At 35.1% G+C, this 24,426-nt stretch overlaps 1 protein-coding gene and 1 long non-coding RNA gene across 5 annotated transcripts in view; one reads left to right on the top strand and one right to left on the bottom strand.

Annotated features, from left to right (window-relative positions):
* The window catches only part of LOC111415318 (methuselah-like 1), a 93,986-nt gene that overhangs the window by 64,024 nt on the left and 5,536 nt on the right, over window positions 1–24,426 (top strand). For both annotated transcript variants that reach the window (XM_071198367.1, XM_023046936.2), the window contains exon 4: window positions 19,230–19,408. In XM_071198367.1, coding sequence (XP_071054468.1) covers window positions 19,230–19,408 — 179 coding nt within the window. The remainder of the gene's footprint in view (window positions 1–19,229; window positions 19,409–24,426) is intronic.
* LOC139430899 (uncharacterized) lies at window positions 11,074–12,097 on the bottom strand. 3 transcript variants are annotated; one of them, XR_011641261.1, is made up of 3 exons: window positions 11,426–12,093; window positions 11,276–11,367; window positions 11,074–11,218 (listed from the first exon to the last, which is right to left on the bottom strand). It is a non-coding gene; the product is annotated as an uncharacterized lncRNA (long non-coding RNA). The 3 variants fall into 3 exon arrangements; XR_011641260.1 differs by having other exon boundaries at window positions 11,276–11,730; window positions 11,784–12,093; XR_011641258.1 differs by having other exon boundaries at window positions 11,276–12,097.

The following is a 24,426-nucleotide window of genomic DNA, read 5'->3' as shown; positions in this document are numbered from 1 at the left end:
CTCTGTGCTCTTCGCCGCGATCGCTATCTCTTTTAAATTGGACCGGGAACCCTTTTTTCTTTAACACTTAACTTATTCGGTTTCGTTTTAATTTCCTCCCCTTCTTCAGAACGAATTAATTTGCTCTTTTCGGAGCGCGTGGGGGTCACGTCGTTGACCTCGCAACAATCTAGAAAGATCGCAATAATTTATTGGTCGTTAAATTATCAATTAGCCAGACGCTCTCGTAAAATTTATGATAATATTCTGACATATACGTTTCTCATAAAATATACACAATTTGTTTTATTAATTTGTTTTGTATATTTATAATCAAAGCATTATGACGCAACTTTATTATGCTTTATTAAAAAAATATATAAAAGTTATAGATTATCTAGTTACGTTAACATATTCTTTAAATAAGTACTTTCCCACCTAAATCCTCTCGTCTCAACGCAATTCCTTTAGTATTACGACCCTTAATTAAGAACCAAGTCACGTCCCCCTTTGTAAGCCCTCTACAGAGTTTAAAGAATGTTTCGCCGGTCTTTTATTATTGGATTAGTTCGAATAAACAACATTCAAAACCGGGTTTTAAATAGTTCTTTAAATACGCGTGCACGTGCGATGTAACCGAGAGCTAGTTACGTTTAATAACGACCTTATTCGCATAAGATCGCGGTCGCTTTTTAAAATGAATGTTTGCAAGCTGCAATATCTTTCAGCCGAGTTCAAGATGCCGTTCGTACATTTTCTCAATACCGAGAGAATATTACTCGTGGATGATAAAGTAGCGTAAGTCGCCGCTGTCAGCAACCAGTTTTTAGTGAACTGGATCGCACAAGTGTTAAAGTGTTCTCCGTACAAGTCGCCATATCCTTTTTGCTACTTATGTGTAACACACAAGGCAAAGACACGCGAGTAATACATATACATACATAAAAGTTGCTTCGAGTGATTGATGTGGAAAAAAATTTGATAAAAAGCTTTTAAATGTTTGGTATTTTTAAAACTTAAAACCTTTTAGAAATAGAAATAATTAATAATAAATATGTTTAAAAATTAAGACTGCCTAAAAAAGTTAAATATTAATTCTTTGATAATTTAATTGTTAATTAAAGTTATATCTAATGGTTAATGTCGAGGAATCGTTTATGCATCCGAACTGGTCATAAAATGGTCATCTTATAAGTGAATATGACAGTTGGATATTTATCAGCTTAAAGTGCTGGTTAACAGCTTAATTAGAAATTAAATCTAACGTTTTTACAATATCGTTATAGAATTTAAACACTACAGAAATACACAACGTAAATATTAACATAATTATTACCAATATGATGATACAGTTGCAACCCGGCTTATTATTAATAGGTTTTTGCATAATCCTTACAGCTTTCGAACTGAAATCTTAGAATCCCTTTAATTTATTGAAATTGTCTTCTTCAAAGAATTTTGCAAACTGGTCTATAAGCTATAAGAGGTGTTCTTTGAATAGGGACAAGAAGACCTGTGAAATAATATTATTTAGTTGTGTAATTTGACAAAACAACGATGATTGCTGACCTCATCATCTTTTTTTATCCACAACTGCAGTTTTTTCCTTTACGTGATTAATTATACAATTCGCCAAACGTGTTGATGTTCTCAAGATTACTATATATCTTCGATACTATTCTCATATTACATCCAAACGGGAGTTTCTGAGAAGCGTAACAACATGACATACTCGCTTCTCATTGCACTTTCTTGGAGAAACAAATAAAGGACTAATAACTTTTTCAAGAAGCTAGTGTGAAGCTTATCGAAGGAAGGTCAGATCATCAGTGCTACTCAATCACTTTCCAGAAGATCTCTGTGTCAAGTTCACGATCGTCTGAAAATGAAAGTGAATGTCAAATATTAGCAAGCCGGTTAGTTGCGATATATTGTGAAAAAAAATTCACTTTATCACTAAAAAATTACTAAAAATACTTTAGTTTTTTCAAACTTTTTATTATCCGACCGGATTGAGTGCATAATCCAAATATTCAAATCGTGTACACAAGAAAATCTACCAGGTAGTCTAATTACTGGATTACCATACTGGTAATTATTTGAATTATGCTGGAACTCTATTAAAAATAAATCTATAAAATATGTATTTTCAGTCATAAATAACGCTTATTTTGGCACGAAGTTTTATTTTCAAAAACAAAGAAATTAGGCATAAAAAATGAAAAGCTGCAAGAAACCTCGACTACTGTCTATCTGGTATATCAACAAAAAATTTGATAGCCTCGGTGTACAATGTTGTTTATAAAACGGTTACGAAGTTTTATGTTGAATGACAGAGAAACCGTTGCTTACTTACCGCCGAAGCACTACATTCTTAAAACGCGGCCGACGTAAACGCAAATCTGTTTGTAACAACCGGTTACCACTTTAATTCAATAAGTATTATTTAATACCTTTTGGATATAGTACACACATTAGAATGTTTCAATTGCAGTGCCGATGTCTGCAACTTCAATACTTAAATACAACAACGCCGTCGACGTAGATAGTCTGAACCTTTGAGAAACTTGACATGACTTGAATTTTGTAGGGATTATGTTGGAAATCTACGCAAAGTCTTCGGACTCTCTTGATTTTTTCTTGTTCACGATATCTTATCAAAATTTTGATGAATATTGAAATAGGTTCGGAAAATATAATGTACACTCTCGCAAGAATTGGCATTTTGACAGCGAAAGCCCGTTGTTGAGGAATCAGTTTATATACAGCTTTATTGCTACTAAGTGCTTTTGTTATGACTACAGTTTTTTGATTTTGATTCATGATGAGCAGTTTTTATGTTTAACGATACAAATTATTTAAAATCTGTCACATGTCTCATTGATGAGTATTTGTGGTCATTCAGTTGAGAATCAGATTTTACTTTCTGATTTTACCATTTTGTAAATGTATTTATTTTGTATATTTCCTTTAATTATAATTGAGTAAAAATACTATTTAATTGCTTCTTTTTTGAGGGAGCACAATATATTCCTCCAATACACTATATGCAAACTGTTTTGGTTACTGTAACAATATGGGAGTAACAATAGTGTAACTTATATTTAGAAATTAGGGGTAAATCTGAGTTGTATACAGGTTTTTTCGAAGAATGTGAGTACGACTAATTCTGAGCAGTCAAATTATTACATGTTTATAATTATGTGGGTAAGGCGAACCAGTTTCTGAAGAAGGTTGCAATATGGCATCTGAAACGTCAAACCTTTTCTTAAAAGACGCATCGCAATCCCGAAAGTTTCTAGTGTTAGTTCTAATTTTAGTTCTATTCACACCGGCCGTGAAAGCTTTCGTACTTATAAGAGATGATTAGATTTTACTTGGTAATAGACTATATTATCTGGTTCATTATAAATAATTCTTAGACATAACACATTTCTCTTCAACTTCAGATTTTGCTTTAATTTTGAAATTTTGAGTTTCACGAGCTTCTCGCCTGAACCTTTCGGTTTTATGGTATACTGATGGTACTGGTATAGAATGTTTTAGATATGCATAATACATCGTTATGTCATCGTTATTGAGACTTTAGTTTCTAATGCGATAGCTAAGGTGCAAATATAAGTGGATAAATTCGTCCAACAACAAACAAAAAGCGGTCATTAAAAATAAATAGAAAAACAGTTATAATATGAGCAACTTATTCGAAGTACATTTGCAAGGAACATACAGTTCAAATATGTATAGATTATGTAAGAAATAAAGAATTAATACATTTAACCGCAAAATTAACGCACCACTCTGACTTTTGGTTTTATTTCGAGAAATATTATATATTTCCGATTCATTAATATCAGTTATGATAATTTGTTCATTATTACGCCTTTTGTATAGGATTTGTCCGTCTTTATATAATTTTGAAATCATAGCAGCTTTTCATGAGGGGCTTGTTTTTTAAGTAAATAAGCCTCACTTCTAAAATAAAAGTAGGCATTGTTTTTTAATTGTTTTACCAATTGATAAGATAACTGTCATTCGTGCAATACATAATGGAGCGTGCTAGACGAAATTTAAATCGTGATGAATGTGTTCAAATTGTAACTTTGTCCAATGAAGGACTAACAAATCGCGAACTTGGTAGAAGGTTTGCCTTGGCTCATACAACGGTCGGTAGAGTTCTGCAGAGATTTGTAGAGACCAAAGATTATGCTAGACGACGTGGCCAAGGCAGGTCACGAGCTACAAATGCGGTGGAGGATCGATTTTTGATGCTTCGAGTACTTAGGGAACGGTTCACTACTGCACGAAGCCTCCAAATACAACTAAGCGAGATTCGTGGCACTACTATTAGTCAAGATACCATAAAAAAAAGACTTCGTACTCAAAATTTACGACCTCGGACAGCAGCTACTGGTCCCAGATTATCTGCAAACCACCGAAGAAACAGATTGGCTTTTGCAAGAAGGCACGTGGATTGGGAAGCCCATCATTGATGAGTCACGGTTTTAACTTGTAAGTTCTGATCGTCGTCCAAGAGTGTACAGAAGGTCAAATGAAAGATATTCCACATGTATGGGGTGGAATATCTTTAACAGCTCGCACAGAACTTTTTATCGTTGATGGTGGACGTCTGAATTCTGAACGATGCATAACAGACATTTTAGAACCTTTTGTGATACCTTTTGCACCTTACATTGGCGATGTGTTCATACTTATGCAGGATAATGCGAGGCCACATGCGGTACATATTGTTACTGAATATTTAAATTATGTTAATATTCAAGTCCTGTAGTGGCCAGCTTGTAGTTCAGACCTGAACCCAATCGAGCATCTTTGGAACATAATGGGACGGAAGATTAGAAGTCAGCATCCACCACCTAACAGCTTAGACAAGCTGCGACGAAGTCTTATTCTCGTATGGGAAGATATCCCTCAAGAAACCATCAAATCTCTAATTGAAAGTATGCCACGACGATGTCAGGCTAGAGTAACAGCCAGAGGTGGTAACACTAGTTACTGATAACCTAAATACGGTTCAAAAGAACAATAATGATCATTTTACTTGATTTTCTTTATTTTCAGTTTTCGTTTATTTCCTACAATTCATTTAAGTCAAACTTATTGTTATTATCGAAATAATTCTGTGTTTATGTATTCTATTCTTAATATGTTTTTCAAAATGTATGATAATTTTGACTTTAATTATAATAAATCGAAATATATAAGTGGCGCGTTAATTTTGCGGTTAAGTGTAGCTTAATCATTTTATTATGCTAAAACTAGAACTAAAAGTATGTAGCAGTATCACCGGCCGCGAAAGTCTTCGTACTTATATAATTATTTTATCTTTTTCAACATCAGTCAGAATTACTAAGTGCAATTGCTTACGAAACTCTTTAGAGTTTTTAGGAATTATTTCTTTGTACCCGAAATTGGCCACATATAATTCTCAAACCATCATTTTAATACAAACGGGGTTTCGATTTGTTTTAGATTTTTGTTTATAATTAATTAATAACTAAAAATGACCATTTCAAAATTGTAAGTACTTTTGTTTTGCACCTATCTGATCAGACAAGACAATTTGATTTATTGTGAATAATTCTTATCCATAACACTTTTCTCATCAGCTTTAGATTTTGAGGTTTTGGGAATTTTTACTTTATATCAAGAAAATAATCATAGTTAATATTAATTGTAGCATGGATATCTAACAAAATCGTCCATTTTGAGGTTGAGAGTTTTTTGTTTGGATCAGAAATTTGTTATAGCTACGTTTGTTAAGTTATGGATTATGGTTTGGAAATATTACAAAAAACCGCAGTAATTTGAATAAACGGCTATAACTTTTGAGTTTAGTACTAATTGCGCTTATACAATTTCATTACTACTTTATAGGTATTTGAATATTTAATAAGATACTTATTTAATATTTGATTAATTTATTTCAGTTGTTGAAATATGCTAGCACTGTCGGTTCCTTGATTTGATTAAAAATTTATATCTGAATATTTTTCATTATAAAGCCATAGACAACATGTTAACCTTTATTTAGACTGCATGTTTATATAATAAAAAGCTTCGATATCCTGTTGATTGACTTTACATATTATCCGTACTCGTAGAATTTCTAACTTTTCGTTTTTTGCATATCAAGTAGAAAGCTGCAAGATAAATTCTCAGCTGAGGTTAACTGTTAAACATCAACTATCGGTTACTTACTTAATAGACTTAAATAATCGTTGATAGTGGGTATTTCATTATAATCCCAGAATTGAATTGGAGAACATAAATTTTATCCTTTAAAAAAATCTCCCAAATTGAATTGTAGTTATTAAATTTTATAGTTCTACGGTTAAAAATTTATTAAATGTGTAATAAATTTTTTTTGTATATAAACGCTCTTAAAATAATCTTCATAACTTCTCTAAGAACTTCCGTTTTTAATGAATATTTACTGTTATTTCTACTTTAACGATCACTCACTATTGCAAAATAATATTATATTATACGATTAAAGTAGCCATAAAATTTTATAACAAAAAATAACATTTTATGATGATTATTAAAAAAAACCGAAAAACATCTTTTTTTTGATCATTATTAATGAATGAACGAAATAAACTATCACATTTCAAAAATAAATATCACGTTTCTATATCTATTCTAAGATGGTAATAAAAAAATTTCATTAAATTTTTTTTTATAAAAAGTTACTTTTTGGTTTTGTGTCAAAGACAACGCCATACTCGTTGTCTGCGCTTAAATAGAACTGACCTTTTCTATAAATAGATGTTTTATTCACGCGTTAATGAGCAAGCATCCTCGAACGTTACTTAATATCTACTCAGTAGAAGTCATTGATATGGTTTTATCTGTTTCCTTTCCTCGCCGTTAATTGTTACTACTACGAGTTCTTATCGAGACGTTTTTACCGGAACATATAAATTAGTTTTACGATTTTATAAAATCAACGTTTTATTACAAAATTTTTGTCGCAGCCATAATAAAAATCTATTTCAGGTTCGGTGTTCTTCTCTTCCCCTGCAATATAAAAGGAATTTCTCTTTATATTGGCTAATAAGGAATTTGAGTGTTCGTAAAATTGTTTGAACCGCCCAATTTTAGTGATAACGATGGCTTACGGTAAACCTTTAGCGGCATTATAAAGGTGGTTTTATGACTCTACTCATAAAGTTCACTCTTCACGGTTAAGACCGAAATCGAGTTTGCGCAGGCGATTACAGGTGTTGTTTTTATTGCGGGGTGTTTTGAGGAGAAACCATATAAAACTCTTCCGCATGGCTTCGTAATGTTTAAAACGAAAAGATCGTTAATTTTCTATTACAATGGTAATTAACGTGTTAGGTAACGATAGTATTTACTACGTATACACTGCGGGTATTGCAGATCAGGAGTTACACAACGATAGACCATAAACTTCCAGTTCACTGGAAGAATTTACAAGAATGTTCATTCCACTTACTATTACCCAACTATCTATTTTAATTTTCGTAATAATCCATTTATGTACAAAGTCCAAAAGAAGATACAGTGTAAAATGTATTACGAAAGACATTTTAAAATAGAGGGTGAAAGTGCATGATGTCTTTTTTTTTTCGTAAGTATTTTTTCAGTGTTCTTTACTGAGGTGGTCAGTGAAAGTCGTTAACTTTCATCTTGTTCGGACAAGGACGTCGGGTGGAGAATTCCAGTGCCTCCAAATCCGGGGTCATTCTACTCGGTGTGTTGAGAAAGTTGTGAAATGTTTTGTATTTTTAACCAATAATGAAACTCCTTGTAATCGTTAAACGTAAATCTAAGCATTTAAGATTGCAATCGAACCTCTTCAATTCTCTTCTTCGCAATCAAGATAGAGATGCCATTAACCTATTGCTTAATAATCCTTCCACGTTCCTATGTTTACATACTTAGTAGTCTGTGTAAAGTAGATAATCTTAGACGCACGATGTGGTTTAATGACTTTTGAAAAATGTCAGCTAAATAAGTACTACAAATTATTGCAATCGTACGGTACTCTTTCCTTTCAAGATGATTGTGTCTCATTAAATCTTATAATCCCATGAGGTCACTGCAAATCCAAAGTATGATTTAAGAAAGTATTTGTATTCAAATTGCTTTATATAAAATTCTGAAAGAAAAATTGACTTTTCGATCTAAAACACTCCTCATAAAAAGTCATGTTCATTAATTCGATTTATAAAAACTAGCATAAAAATAGAAAATATAGAAATAAATATACAGGTATTTCTGTAAGTCGTGGCATAATGTTAATCACAAATACTAGAATGAAATTGATGACGATTCGTGTAAAGATTTTTGATCTAAACCCATAAACGGCTAAGATATGGGCCTTCAATGTTAAGAAATTTTCAAACATTTTCATAAATATTTTCAATATGGCTTGTCTTAGAAAGACTAAATTTGGCAAACAGTGTAATGTTATCATAAGAAATCGTTTAAGATCACTGTTGGAAATATCGAACCACGAGATCAATGCTATACAGGGTTTAATCTGGGGTTAGATCAGGGTTAATCTTCACAAAGATTATTTCTTTAAATTTTTTTTATTATGTCATAAACCCTTAAATTTTTCACTGGTGTGAAGTTATCCATAAATCCCAGCAATAAACTTAAAACATTAATAATTCCGTAACCAATACGATTTGGGTAACCAAATTTCACACACAGGTCACTCTTACCCTCAAGAACAGCTAACCACCCCCATTTGGTAAAAAAAAAATTTTTCAACCCTCACCCCCGAAAAAGGGATGTTTTCGCCCTGATGGGCACCTTCGAATTAAACGAAATTCTACCACATAATAGAACACACTTCTAAGTATTTTTATCAATTTTCAAAACACCGTAAGCCTTAACGGTTTTCGAGAAAAAAAATCAGTATTATAAACCGCGGATGGGACTTTAGGGGTGAATTTGACCCCGTTGGGCACCTTCAAAATTGATGAAATTTTAGGATGATTTAGAGGATGCCTTTAGCAATTGAAATCAACCATCCAAACACCGTAAGGTATAACGGTTTCCGAGAAAAAAAATGTGTTATTAGACACTATAGGTACACAGCGCGGCGCGGACTTTGGGGGTGAATTTGACCCCGTTGGGCACCTCCAAAATTGACGAAATTTTAGGATGATTTAGAGGATGCCTTTAGCGATTGAAATCAACCATCCAAACACCGTAAGGTATTACGGTTTCCGAGAAAAAAAATGTGTTATTAGACACTATAGGTATACAGCGCGGCGCGGACTTTGGGGGTGAATTTGACCCCGTTGGGCACCTCCAAAATTGACGAAATTTTAGGATGATTTAGAGGATGCCTTTAGCGATTGAAATCAACCATCCAAACACCGTAATGTATTACGGTTTCCGAGAAAAAAAATGTGTTATTAGACACTATAGGTATACAGCGCGGCGCGGACTTTGGGGGTGAATTTGACCCCGTTGGGCACCTCCAAAATTGACGAAATTTTAGGATGATTTAGAGGATGCCTTTAGCAATTGATATCAACCATCCAAACACCGTAATGTATTACGGTTTCCGAGAAAAAAAATGTGTTATTAGACACTATAGGTATACAGCGCGGCGCGGACTTTGGGGGTGAATTTGACCCCGTTGGGCACCTCCAAAATTGACGAAATTTTAGGATGATTTAGAGGATGCCTTTAGCGATTGAAATCAACCATCCAAACACCGTAATGTATTACGGTTTCCGAGAAAAAAAATGTGTTATTAGACACTATAGGTATACAGCGCGGCGCGGACTTTGGGGGTGAATTTGACCCCGTTGGGCACCTCCAAAATTGACGAAATTTTAGGATGATTTAGAGGATGCCTTTAGCGATTGAAATCAACCATCCAAACACCGTAATGTATTACGGTTTCCGAGAAAAAAAATGTGTTATTAGACACTATAGGTATACAGCGCGGCGCGGACTTTGGGGGTGAATTTGACCCCGTTGGGCACCTCCAAAATTGACGAAATTTTAGGATGATTTAGAGGATGCCTTTAGCGATTGAAATCAACCATCCAAACACCGTAATGTATTACGGTTTCCGAGAAAAAAAATGTGTTATTAGACACTATAGGTATACAGCGCGGCGCGGACTTTGGGGGTGAATTTGACCCCGTTGGGCACCTCCAAAATTGACGAAATTTTAGGATGATTTAGAGGATGCCTTTAGCGATTGAAATCAACCATCCAAACACCGTAATGTATTACGGTTTCCGAGAAAAAAAATGTGTTATTAGACACTATAGGTATACAGCGCGGCGCGGACTTTGGGGGTGAATTTGACCCCGTTGGGCACCTCCAAAATTGACGAAATTTTAGGATGATTTAGAGGATGCCTTTAGCAATTGATATCAACCATCCAAACACCGTAATGTATTACGGTTTCCGAGAAAAAAAATGTGTTATTAGACACTATAGGTATACAGCGCGGCGCGGACTTTGGGGGTGAATTTGACCCCGTTGGGCACCTCCAAAATTGACGAAATTTTAGGATGATTTAGAGGATGCCTTTAGCGATTGAAATCAACCATCCAAACACCGTAATGTATTACGGTTTCCGAGAAAAAAAATGTGTTATTAGACACTATAGGTATACAGCGCGGCGCGGACTTTGGGGGTGAATTTGACCCCGTTGGGCACCTCCAAAATTGACGAAATTTTAGGATGATTTAGAGGATGCCTTTAGCGATTGATATCAACCATCCAAACACCGTAATGTATTACGGTTTCCGAGAAAAAAAATGTGCTATTAGACACTATAGGTATACAGCGCGGCGCGGACTTTGGGGGTGAATTTGACCCCGTTGGGCACCTCCAAAATTGACGAAATTTTAGGATGATTTAGAGGGTGCCTTTAGCGATTGAAATCAACCATCCAAACACCGTAAGGTATTACGGTTTCCGAGAAAAAAAAATGTGTTATTAGACACTATAGGTACACAGCGCGGCGCGGACTTTGGGGGTGAATTTGACCCTGTTGGGCACCTCCAAAATTGATGAAATTTTAGGATGATTTGGAGGGCGGACTTTTGATAGAAAAAAAACTTTTGATAGAGAAAGAAATTTATTATATTAATGGTCTGTTTTACTTATAATTAAATTGTGTAATGGATTGAGAATATGATTATAATTACTTGCTACCGCGTTCCAGACCGTTTCCAACCCTTGTTCATTTAAGTAAATGCCATCCCTGTGTAGAAATTTGTATTAAATACATAAGAAAAGAAACATTTTTACGTTTTGTTACCCTTCCATCATGGTTCTGTTAACAATTGCTTCAATGTCGGTACAATTGATTTGCTTTTCAGCACAAAACCGTCGAATGTAATGATTGATTTCCTATAAAGGCATGGAGAGTATTTATTTATAGCATGACAGAGAAGTTATAATATCTTACGTTCACAGACTCGAAGTTTTTGCAGGGAGGAATTGTGCAAATTTGTATTCCTTTAGGATTTAAGGAAAGAAGGAAGCGGAAGAGGTGAGAATATTGGGACTTCAGTTGGGATGGTGATGTTTTATGGAGTATATCTTTAGTTCTTATCATTATAACGATATGACGTTCAACAATATCTCCACAAAACCAAGGGTAACATGTTTTTGGAATACACTTTGCGCGCCGCAAAAGTTTTAGTATTGTTTGACCGCCTACTGCTAAGTCGAGGAAATATTTTCCGTTGCTTGACTGTTTTGGTTGTCGTCCTAAAATATATACCATTAGTAGGAATTAATTTCACATCTGTTAGAACAAATACTTTGTAGTTAGTTCTAGTACGTAGCATTCGGCAAAAATTACTATCGCCCAAAAACAGTAATTTCGTCGACATCTTCACTGGTCACTGGTTTTAACAAGAGATAACTAGAACAGCTGATCTCTGCAATAGCTGAGGAATCTTTATATATTATAAGTTTACTCCTCACCTTTCGGGCAAAATCTAAAAAATGCGTATGACGCTCTAAAACAACACCGAATAAGTCGGCAACTATTTTCCCGGAATGCACTTATAATGCAAAAAATATGGACATATTTTTTCCTTAATACCTGCGCCTTTTGGAACTGCACGTGGCGGAGTTCTTACCCTTTGCCAGTAACGACTAAAAGCCCATAAAACTACAAAATGCCTTTCTTAACAAAATTTATTTTTTCCATGAAATATTAAGAGTTTCGCAGTTTTCATAATCTATTAAAATCGCTAAAGGCACCTACTATCTGCTCTACATACGTGTACAATTTAATAACGAAATTGTTTCTCTGAAGCCGTGGTCGGTGTTTGGATGGTCGATTTAAATTGCTAAAGGCATCCTCTAAATCATCCTAAAATTTCATCAATTTTGGAGGTGCCCAACGGGGTCAAATTCACCCCCAAAGTCCGCGCCGCGCTGTGTACCTATAGTGTCTAATAACAAATTTTCTTTCTCGGAAACCGTTATACCTTACGGTGTTTGGATGGTCGATTTAAATCGCTAAAGGCATCCTCTAAATCATCCTAAAATTTGATCAATTTTAGAGGTGCCCAACGGGGTCAAATTCACCCCCAAAGTCCGCGCCGCGCTCTGTACCTATAGTGTCTAATAACACATTTTTTTTCTCGGAAACCGTAATACATTACGGTGTTTGGATGGTTGATATCAATCGCTAAAGGCATCCTCTAAATCATCCTAAAATTTCGTCAATTTTGGAGGTGCCCAACGGGGTCAAATTCACCCCCAAAGTCCGCGCCGCGCTGTATACCTATAGTGTCTAATAGCACATTTTTTTTCTCGGAAACCGTAATACATTACGGTGTTTGGATGGTTGATATCAATCGCTAAAGGCATCCTCTAAATCATCCTAAAATTTCGTCAATTTTGGAGGTGCCCAACGGGGTCAAATTCACCCCCAAAGTCCGCGCCGCGCTGTATACCTATAGTGTCTAATAGCACATTTTTTTTCTCGGAAACCGTAATACATTACGGTGTTTGGATGGTTGATATCAATCGCTAAAGGCATCCTCTAAATCATCCTAAAATTTCGTCAATTTTGGAGGTGCCCAACGGGGTCAAATTCACCCCCAAAGTCCGCGCCGCGCTGTATACCTATAGTGTCTAATAACACATTTTTTTTTTCGGAAATCGTAATACATTACGGTGTTTGGATGGTTGATTTCAATCGCTAAAGGCATCCTCTAAATCATCCTAAAATTTCGTCAATTTTGGAGGTGCCCAACGGGGTCAAATTCACCCCCAAAGTCCGCGCCGCGCTGTATACCTATAGTGTCTAATAACACATTTTTTTTCTCGGAAATCGTAATACATTACGGTGTTTGGATGGTTGATTTCAATCGCTAAAGGCATCCTCTAAATCATCCTAAAATTTCGTCAATTTTGGAGGTGCCCAACGGGGTCAAATTCACCCCCAAAGTCCGCGCCGCGCTGTATACCTATAGTGTCTAATAGCACATTTTTTTTCTCGGAAACCGTAATACATTACGGTGTTTGGATGGTTGATTTCAATCGGTAAAGGCATCCTCTAAATCATCCTAAAATTTCGTCAATTTTGGAGGTGCCCAACGGGGTCAAATTCACCCCCAAAGTCCGCGCCGCGCTGTGTACCTATAGTGTCTAATAACACATTTTTTTTCTCGGAAACCGTTATACCTTACGGTGTTTGGATGGTTGATTTCAATTGCTAAAGGCATCCTCTAAATCATCCTAAAATTTCATCAATTTTGAAGGTGCCCAACGGGGTCAAATTCACCCCTAAAGTCCCATCCGCGGTTTATAATACTGATTTTTTTCTCGAAAACCGTTAGGGCTTACGGTGTTTTGAAAATTGATAAAAATACTTAGAAGTGTGTTCTATTATGTGGTAGAATTTCGTTTAATTCGAAGGTGCCCATCAGGGCGAAAACATCCCTTTTTCGGGGGTGAGGGTTGAAAAATTTTTTTTTTACCAAATGGGGGTGGTTAGCTGTTCTTGAGGGTAAGAGTGACCTGTGTGTGAAATTTGGTTACCCAAATCGTATTGGTTACGGAATTATTAATGTTTTAAGTTTATTGCTGGGATTTATGGATAACTTCACACCAGTAAATTTTTCAACTGATTCTAAAAGCATATTTCATTTTAAAGTTATTTTCACTCTTAGAAATTTTTGATAAGACGCATTTGAGATATTTGCAAAAAGATACAACCTCGATTTTGGAATGTTTTCATTAATCGTAGGTGCCTATGGAAATAAATTGTAAGTAAAGACAAGCTGATATAAAAACATTTCTAAATATCGAAACACATAGTACGTGAGACAGGAAATTTGAGACAGAAGCATGTAACGGGAATCTGAGGTCAGTTCGTACATCACAACCAGAAGAAAACATTTTGGATTTTGTGACAGACCTTAGTACTGCTAGTACAGTTTAGACATTTCAGAATATCCAAAGGTACGTCTTGGCATTTTCTACATGAACAGCAATTGTATCCATCCATTTGTCGAGAGTTTTAGAGACAAGAATTTAAAATTGCTGATCATCCATTACAAATACAGTGTTACCATACTATGATGCTGCGTTTTTAGAAAAAAGTACTTTTTACAGATAACCATTAATTTGAGAAATGCTGAAGAATAATTGTATTGAAGAAAATCCAGATTTCATGCTACGTTGTGTAATAATTTGACAGATTTCTTTTAAACGAACTTAAATCTTTTTGTGAATAACTCGAAATCGATGCGTCTAAACAAAAATAATTTGTAAGTGTAAAAATAATTTCAAAATGAAATAGGCTTTTAGAATCAGTTGAAAAATTTATGGTTTATGACATAATAAAAAGGTTTTAAGGAAATAACTTTTGTGAACATCCTGTTAGCATTGATCCCATGTTTGCATATTTTCAAAAGTGATCTTATACGATTTCTCATGATAACATTGCACCGTCTGCCAAATGTTAGCTTTCTAAGACAAACCATATTGAAAATATTTAAGAAAATTTTTAAAAATCTCTTAACTTTGATGGCCTATATCTTAGCCATTTATGGGTTTAGACCACAAGTTTTTACACGAATCGTCATCATTTTGACTCTAGTATTTGTGATTAAAATTATGCCACGACTTACAGAAACACCTGTATTTAAGAGGAAAATAGAAAGAAATAAAAAGTAGAACAGAAAGATATTTAACATCAATTTTGATTAGAATAAATGACAAACATCTCAGTTAAATAATCATACCAAAAATGAATTATTAAAAATTCTTGTAGAACTGAAATCAAACTAATTAACATATGAATAGTAGAATTACAATTTGATTTACGTTCTAATCTATATTCCTCAATTCTACAGATTATTTTGTACGAGTGGTGGAATACTATTATACAGGGTATTTCGGTGACTCGGGGAACAAATGTAACCACATGTACTAGAGTGAAAATGATGACGATTCATATAAAAAAAATTAGTAAAAGTCCTCAAATTGCAAAGATACAGGCCATCAAAGTTAGAAAATTTTAACACATTTTTCTAAACATCTTACACTATTTATGGTGAAGCGTTGAAATTTAATACAGTGTAAACCAACATCACGCAAAATCATTAGGCAATTTTTGAGTTGGATCGGTGCACGGGAAAAATGCTATACAGGCTGTTCCTAAAGTTTGTTTGCTCAGAACTTTTTTATTTTATCATAACCCTACATTTATTTTTGCAGTTTCTAATAGTAAATTTAGTTTAGAAACTTTTATTACACTTAGAGAATATTGATAAAATCCACCGTTTTCGTATTAAATGCAAAAATTTTAGGCTCCGAATTCAATAACACTAAAAAAAAATATAAATAATCTGAATTGGCAATGACAAGTGAAAATCTAACTGAGCTGTCATAACTATTATGTATGCAACATGTCCAAGTGTAGGTTTAGCTAAATCACATTTTTAATTTGTTTTAGTTGGTTTAATAAAAGAATCCAAAAACAATAAATTAAAAATCAACAAAAAATAAACAAAAAACGACAACACTAACGGGAATAATAAAAAAGGTACATAAAATAACAAGACAAGTAATAAAAAATAGATTAATTATTAACATAGATTTCTTTCTTTTTTAGTGCTACTATTGAAATCGAAACCCAACATTTTTGCATTTAACACGAAAACGGTGATTTTTATCAATATTATCTAAGAGTAATAAAAGTTCCTAAACTAAATTTACTATTAGAAACTGCAAAAAAAATGTAGAGTTTATGATAGAATAAAAAAGTTCTGAGCAAACAAACTTTGCATTGTCCCCGCGGACCGATCCAATTCATAAATTGCCTAACGATTTTACATCACATTGATTTATACTGTACCAAATTTCAGCGCTTTACTGTAAATAGTGTTTAAGATATTTGGAAAAATGTGTTAAAATTTCCTTACTTTGATGGCCTGTATCTTTAAAATTTGAAGACTTTTACTAATTTACACTAATTTACATGAATCGTCATCATTTTCACTCTAGTATATGTGGTTAAATTTGTTCTCCGAGTCACCGAAACACCCTGTATAGAGCTTTTGTTTAAAATGTAGTTAGCACATAATCTCCATAATGTGATGTTCCTTCAAAAATCGTCGACAAGTTACAAATTAGATAAGTTGACGGATGCTCCTTGTGATACAATCAAGAACAAGCCACTAACTTGTTTCTTACTGTCTGTAGGAACAAACCGTATGTTCCCCAGCGAGTAGTTATTGGTTGAGAAGAAAGTCCGAAACAAGGCGGTATTTCATTAAAAATTGCTACTTTTGGCAAAGCTTTTAAATACACTTTCTTCACATTGGTAGTAAGACAAAGATCAACTTTAGGATAAATACCATATACTTTAGGATACAACTAACACAAATGTCAAAAGTATTTCTATGTAATAAGTATATAAGTATCACCAAATATTTGAGTAAGGTGATTGAAAAACCTCATCAATCGTACGGTAAAATTTGTTATAATGATCACCGCACCTCATTAAAATAACTACTTCCCGTTGGAATTAAAGTGATTACGGTCTATTGGAGATCAGCACCAATTGCGGCTATAATCGACCTAAAATTCATCGTAGACTCCACTCTATTGTCGTACCCAATTAGCGATGTTTTCTTCGGTTGTTGCTTCCGTTATTATCATGGTCCGTTTCCGAAAGACGTTGACACCGTTAGATTGCGGTGACTTTCTCGATGGTAGCGAGACCGATTGTCGCGGTGACTCTTCTCTTGCGAATCGGGTCGAAATAATCGTTAAGGAAAATAGTTGTCAAGACAAACCGTAAGCCCGAGAGAGCGGTAACACGGAAAATTATGGTAAGGATTTTTCCCGGAAACGAACCAACGCTAATCGTGGATTATGTCGTTTTTTTAAGGTGTTCGGCGAAGCGTTACGAATACCAACTTATAGCCCTCACATCGTTTCTACGACGTACTAATGGTCGCGATTATCGTGTTTGCCCTGGCAAATAACGATCGATCTTGATTACAAGCTTTGTAGCTGTCGATGAGAAACCTTTCGGATGCATCCTCTTACTTCTGTAATAAAATTTATTGTACCGCGTGAGAATAAATTGCGATTTACCTTCGGGTTACAACTTGGATTGGTAATAAAATAAACCTTTGGCATTAACGGCACCATTAAGCTCATCATGACGGTGAATTCACCTGCAGCAGTACACCGCGCCCAAAACGGAAAGTTCTCCGCGACCCACTTTGTCTTCGATTGCCTAAGAATTCCTAGTTACTTGCGCCATACTTTGCTATGCATCGCGTCCGCGGGGTTTCGAAATGCAAATCCTTATACCGGCCACGCAATTTTTTATAATTTAACACAGAAGATACGCTGAAAAGATACTCTAAGTAAGTGGGATTTGCCATCACATAGCTTTTCCCACTATCCGTGCAAAAACCTTTTGATAAAACGAATAAAATAATGTTATCATTTCAACCGTTATATCTATTAAACGCCAGGTGTCTTCTAAAGTAATCGGAGCGTAGAACATGATGAAGGCATTCTCATAACTTTTTAAAGAATTTCTTATCCACTCGTAAAATGCATTGAAAGTGACCCGTATATATATTTTAAATATATTTTAGACGTATATTTTCGAAAACACCACATACTCACAACAAAGTGTTTTTAAAAATAACGGCCATAAGATAACAAATACTCCTGGAAAATAGAGTTTTATCAACTTCTTTTAATACCGGGAAAGAAAACACATAAATCCGTTCTGTTTAAGTTTAAATCCAGTGTTTAAATTAAACAATAAGTTGAAGTACCGTTAATCCTCCCGTTAAAAAATCACCTAAGATTTAAATTTATTATTGTACATATTGAATATCCGTGCTGCGCAAAATGTTGCACGTCTCAAGGTAATCTCGGCAGCGTCAGCTTTCCTGTAATTTATCTTTTTAGTAGGAAAAGAAATAAGTACACGACACTCGTGATAGGTTTACATAACTTCACGAGTGTACAATGTTTTAGGATTACAGTTTTCTAACAAAGAATTTGCGGTTAACATTGAGGCCGTTTCTTTAGGTAGAAAAGAGAGAAGTAACTGTATATTGAGTTTCCTGTTACCATCAAAGTATGGTAATATTAAAGGAAGAGCCAATTCCATTAAGCGCCGCGAGCGACTGCGACGCCTCTTTGTAAACGCTAATTTGATTGTCGCGATTAACACTTGTGAAGTCGGCCACAATGGCGATGACTTCGCCGATCTGCCGATTCATTCCTCACCAATTTGTACCCACCAACTGCCTAAACGCTCTCGCTAATGAATCCAAAGCATAAAAGAAGTTCCCCATTTGGTACAGCCCACTTGAGAGAGCCAGACTATGAATTGGTTTCAGCGCCAATCTGGCGCAGGATTTTAAAAGAGACGGAGAACACAATAACCCTGGTGGTATCTTTGTGTAACGGTGGAGCACAAAGAAACTACAACAACAACAAGAATTGTACTTTCAATGCTTTAATTTCAGCTTTATTCTCTATTTCGTTGATATTTAAACAAAAGTAATACAAAATCTTTGTGTAGTATAAGCTGGAAAGGGAGGGAGAGATCTTTTGGGTTGTTCGCCATCTGGTAAAAATACCCTCGGGTTAAATAAGGATAACATAATTTACTCTATTCAGACGACTATTTCTTAAATTCTTATGGAATAGACGTTTTCTAAAGCAGCCATAAATAACCTTTTTTTTCACTTTATTTACAGAGACTTGCGGCCTCAAAATTTGGAGAAGAGCCAGGAACGTTGCAGGCTGCGCCTTTACGTCGTTTACGCTTGCGGATTTCCAGCTGTAATTGCCGTAATTGGTCTGATTTTGGATCTGGTTGGTGATGAAAACACATTCTATCAACCGGGATTTGGAAAAAACAATTGTTGGTTTCAGGGTAAGTAATTTATTATGTAACATTTCATCAACAGTTACTATTTTCAATTAATGTGAAAACGGGAGGAGTTTCTACTTAATCATGGAACCCCAACTCTCATAAAGCCAATGTATTATTGCGGTTGCACTTCCCTTTAATATAATCCTCTCTTTATCCGTTAAGTTTAGGTACTGTTATTTATAGGTTCTAATAGAAATGAAGTTAATCCTAAATCCTTTTATTTATGAGAAGTAATAGTAATAAATATAGAAAAAATATTGAATCATATAAATATTCTCTCTCTTCGTTTATTTATTGGAAACTTTTCGGTGTCCACTGCTGTTCTCAATAAGTTATTTTGTAATGCAGACAAGTTCACAGGCGTACATTACCATTGAGCGAATGAGAGAGACATAAAAAACAAATCGAATATAAGAATTTTCTTCGATTTCATCCACTCATTTGCGCATATCTAATGCATTCATATCTAAATTCCAAAATTGTTTTCAACTAAACAGATAATTCCATAGATTGATAGAATTGATGAGTTAAGTAAAATACAATCGCTTGAAGTTATTGAAGTTTATCATAGTCACGAAATACTTATTTCAATTTAGTGTCGAATTAGCAAACGAAATTAAGAACGATTCTATTTGGCTGATGTAGAATTTATGTTTTTTTGATTAAATTAATTATGATGCCATTCTTACGTTATCATAAACGTTAAGCAAAAACCTTGCAAGGGTAATCAAAATAAATATAAAACGTTATAAATAATTACTAGGTAGTGGGTACAACAAATTGTTGTAATTCTCGTCATTATGATCAGACAAGTATACATATTTAGCATGGATGCTAAGATGCGATAGGGTGATGCACGGATGATGATTGGCTACATTGTTCAATCTGGTGCTGGAGGCAGCCTTCAGAAAATTAGATACTGCTGGCGATATGCGCCTATGCCAATAACATAGCAATTATCAGTAGGAGTGCAAAAGGACTGAAAGAACACTTGAACATATTGGCTAGCGAATCGCAGAACAAACTGCTACAGATAAACGAAGACAAGGCTTAGTATCATACACTCACTTCCACATACATAAAATACACCACCCATTAAGAATTAGAATACAATTTTGAAACTTCGGTAAAATAATGCTTTATTATCAACTAAGAAACGATGAAAGTTTAGTTGAAAAAAACAAAACAAAAATTAACATATTTCAAGAAAAAAAAAGCTAGTAGTGGGTTGCATCCTCACGCGCAGCTATGCATGCATTAACTCTTCTACCCATGCTCTCTATTAGGCGGTTGATGTCTTTCTGGTGTATCTTGTTCCATGCAACCTTTAGTATCTAGAGGACCATCTAGAGTCTAGATGGTGTCGAAGTTCATCCAGATTCTCATGAAGCCTGGGCCTATCCCAGACATGTTCAATCGGCGACAAGTCCGGTGACCGTGCAGACCAGGGCAAAATTTGCAATCCAACCAGGAACCTTCTTGTAACCACAGCAGTATGAAGTCTTGCATTATGTTGTTGGAAAGTGGCATTCTGCAACGTCTGTATGAAAGGTTCTACCACCGGTACCAGAACGTTGTTGCTGTAACGACGTGCATTTAATGTAACTGGAATGTGCCTGAAGGGGTGACCTTCGTCCAGCACATATCGTCCTCCAAACCATAACCCCAGGTTTTAAGGCTGTGTGTCGTCTTTGAACAAACTAACATTCCGTCTTTTTCCTAGATGTCGCCGCACCCTTCTACGACCATCATTCACCCATAAACAAAACCTTGATTCATCACTGAAGAGGATGTCATTCCACTGATGTACCCACCCTTGCCGTTCTTGACACCATGCAAGTCTGGCTGATTTATGCGGAGGTGTTAATGGAAGCCGAAGGAAAGGACGGTATGAATGAAGCCCAAAGGATGAAATTCTTCTGTAAACAATTGCCATCGACAAGTGTCGGTTCAAAGCTCTCGTCCAATCCACAGCAATCGACCTTGTTGTTTGAAATCGATCCCTGGTAGCCATCCGCCTAAGGAGTCGGTCTTCACGTGCGTTGCTTCTTCGGACGGGTCTTTCAGCAGGACATCGCTTCTGAATACCCTTTTCGGACCATAAATGCCATATCCGAGCAACTGTAGTGTGGTCCCGATTCAGTCTTCTCCCAATCTCTCGGAATGAGAAACACGCCTCTTTTATACCGATAATTCGGCCCCTATCAAAGTCATTTGAACTGTTCAAATTTAGAATGGTGAACAAAAACATAAAGATAACTTTATAGAAAAGCCTTATTAGATCAGTGGTAACATATGAATACGAAGCCTGAGCTTTAACAACCACAGATGAACAACTTCTTAGGAAGTTTAAACTCCTGGAAGTTACGAATGAGTCACGAATTATACCAATTAATAGATGGTACCGATATTGTCAGGTTCATTAAAAGTAGACGACTCGGATGGATGCAGGAAACACGTGGAACGAATGAGCGATCAGTGGACAACAAAGATAGTTGCAGATTGCAGACCAGTGGGTCGAAGAGTTAGTGGAGATCGAGATGTATGGATGATTTAAGACAAGTGAGGTTTAGGAGGTGGAGATGATTGTGTGGTGAAAGGACAGAATAGAAGATTGAGTAGCCTAAAACACATCAGGGGTTATAACGGTGATAAATTTCTTATTTTCTCTGCACTTTATGAAACATTAGTGCTTCACGATTTCTGTGAAGATATCGTTTTTGACAATTGTTTGGCTTTTACTCAGATTGCTTCCACGAAAATACTGTTACATACTTAGAGGAATTATGTCAAAATTCTGTATGTCAATTATGTCAAAACAACAATCAAATTAAATTTAGAATCTGGGACAAATATTTAAACAATTGTATCAACCTTAGCCGAATATAACACGTTAGCTTGTTTGGAGGCTTGTAATGAGAAGTTGTACCCAAATGTGCAGAAGCTTCTACAAATACTTTATACACTTCCAACATCTATTAAGACACCAGAAAGTATATTTCAACAACAACTTAAGATAAGTACGAAGGCTTTCACGGCTGGTGTGAATTAAACTAAAATTAGAACTAAAACTAGAACTAACACTGGAAACTTTCGGGTTTTGCCGAAAACGGTAACTATATATATTTTTCCGACTTATATATAGTTACCGATTTTTGATCTCGTCACTTCGAACCAGTTTCTGAAGAAGGTTGCAACATGGCATCCGAAACGTCAAACCTTTTATTAAAAGACGCACGGCAAAACCCGAAAGTTTCTAGTGTTAGTTCTAGTTTTAGTTCTAATTTTAGTTTAACAACTTAAGAGCTGGGTGCTAAATCGAGGTAGCTCCATTTTAGTAAACTTTTGGGAATCATCAAAAAAGTATTTTAAAATATATTCTGAATGTATTCTAAAAGGAAAATATAATTCCAATTTGGATTTTGATTATGTTATTGTTAGAAAATGTTGTCGTTGATATTTTTGCTTAGTTTTGTACGAGAATACTCTTACATAACAGGAGCTATAAAATGACAACATTATTTGCAGATATTAAACAATATCCAAGCTACTCACCTATCTACGTTTCATTGTCATCTGTAGAAGATTTTACTGTATTTTCTTCAGAAGGGGTTGCTGAAGAACAAATTCTTTCATAGTACCTCTTGTCATTTAGAATGTCATGGAAGAAGTTCATTATACCCTTTTCTGTCAACTTCAAGATCATGTGGCCGAATAGAGCATTATGGGTCTCAGAATATTTTCGTGTATTGACACTGGCTGAATCGAATTGTATTATTCGATACTTTGAAATGGTAAACTTTTCCTTATGTCCATTTGTTATGGTTTTCTTAAAACGGGGTGTTTATTAAGTTTTATAGTCAAGTATCATGTTCTGCGTTACATGAAGTACTTCAAACCTCCTGGATGAATTTTTTACTATTTGCATCCACTCTTCGGGCAATATCACCCTTTGCTGCTTCCTTTTCTGTTTTTCGACCTGAGCAAAACTGCGATCGCATGGCAAAAAACTATATCCTGGTTCAGGATAGTGATGTCTAATGTTAACAAATCGTTTTTGTAGTGTTAATGTTTGCCAAAAATTGATTAAAACGCTATTTTTATTTTGAGCAGCGCAGTTGTCAGCGTCTTAACCTCTGACTTTATAGAAGTCTTAATAAAATGATGCAAACAACTAATAACCTCATTGGAGCCCAATAACTTCATCATACATGTAAAAGAAACTTTTGAAAGTACATCAATCTGATGAATGCAAAGTGGAAATACCCACAGTTGACGTTTATAAAACACATTTCCGGCTGGGAGATGTGGTAACGGTACATTCTGTTCAAAATCAAACTAATGATCTCCACTGTAGGATCAGAAAGAGCCAGTTTTTGTTTTTCCTTCATATCTCGGTAAAAACTATCCGTTTTACCAAGAAGAAGATTTTTTTCAGTTATGAGCTTTTGTTTCTCCTGTTCATCCGTTAAACTTTTTAAAGTATTTTCGTAGGCGTCACATTTTAGACATGTGTCAGACCTCGGGTGTCCAAAGCTTAGATTAAAGTTTTCTACCAAACTTCTACGATAAAAATCGTAGCTAACGTAGGATTTGAAGTCTTTTTCTGCCATTATGCGATGCTGCTCTAGCTCAAATTTTTCCAAATAGGGTCTATACAGGGTGATGATGTTTAGTTCAGGTGACAGGAAACGACGATTTTCATTGAAACAGCATAACAGGTAGCTCCTTTTAACGTTCTGTAGTCGTATTAAGCTGTAAAACTGCCTGGTTCTTGCATTAATCTGTAGAGCACAGTTTTGAAAACCAAAATCAAAGAAAAAGTCAAATTCCCCCAAAAGTGGAGCCACCTGGTTTTTGCACCCAGCCCTTCTCTTAGGTCTCCTTTTCTATCTCCCCTCCAAGGATCAAGTATGAATACATCACTATGCCTAACGCGGAAATGAATTTTGTGAATTTCTCAAAACTAATTAACAAAACAAAAAACAATTCTTAAATAATTAGTAGACGATCTGTAA

Source organism: Onthophagus taurus, chromosome 1 (genome assembly GCF_036711975.1).
Source record: "Onthophagus taurus isolate NC chromosome 1, IU_Otau_3.0, whole genome shotgun sequence".
NCBI lineage: Eukaryota > Metazoa > Arthropoda > Insecta > Coleoptera > Scarabaeidae > Onthophagus > Onthophagus taurus.
Note: the sequence above shows the minus strand (reverse complement) of the source record. Positions and strands in the feature narration are given on the sequence as shown.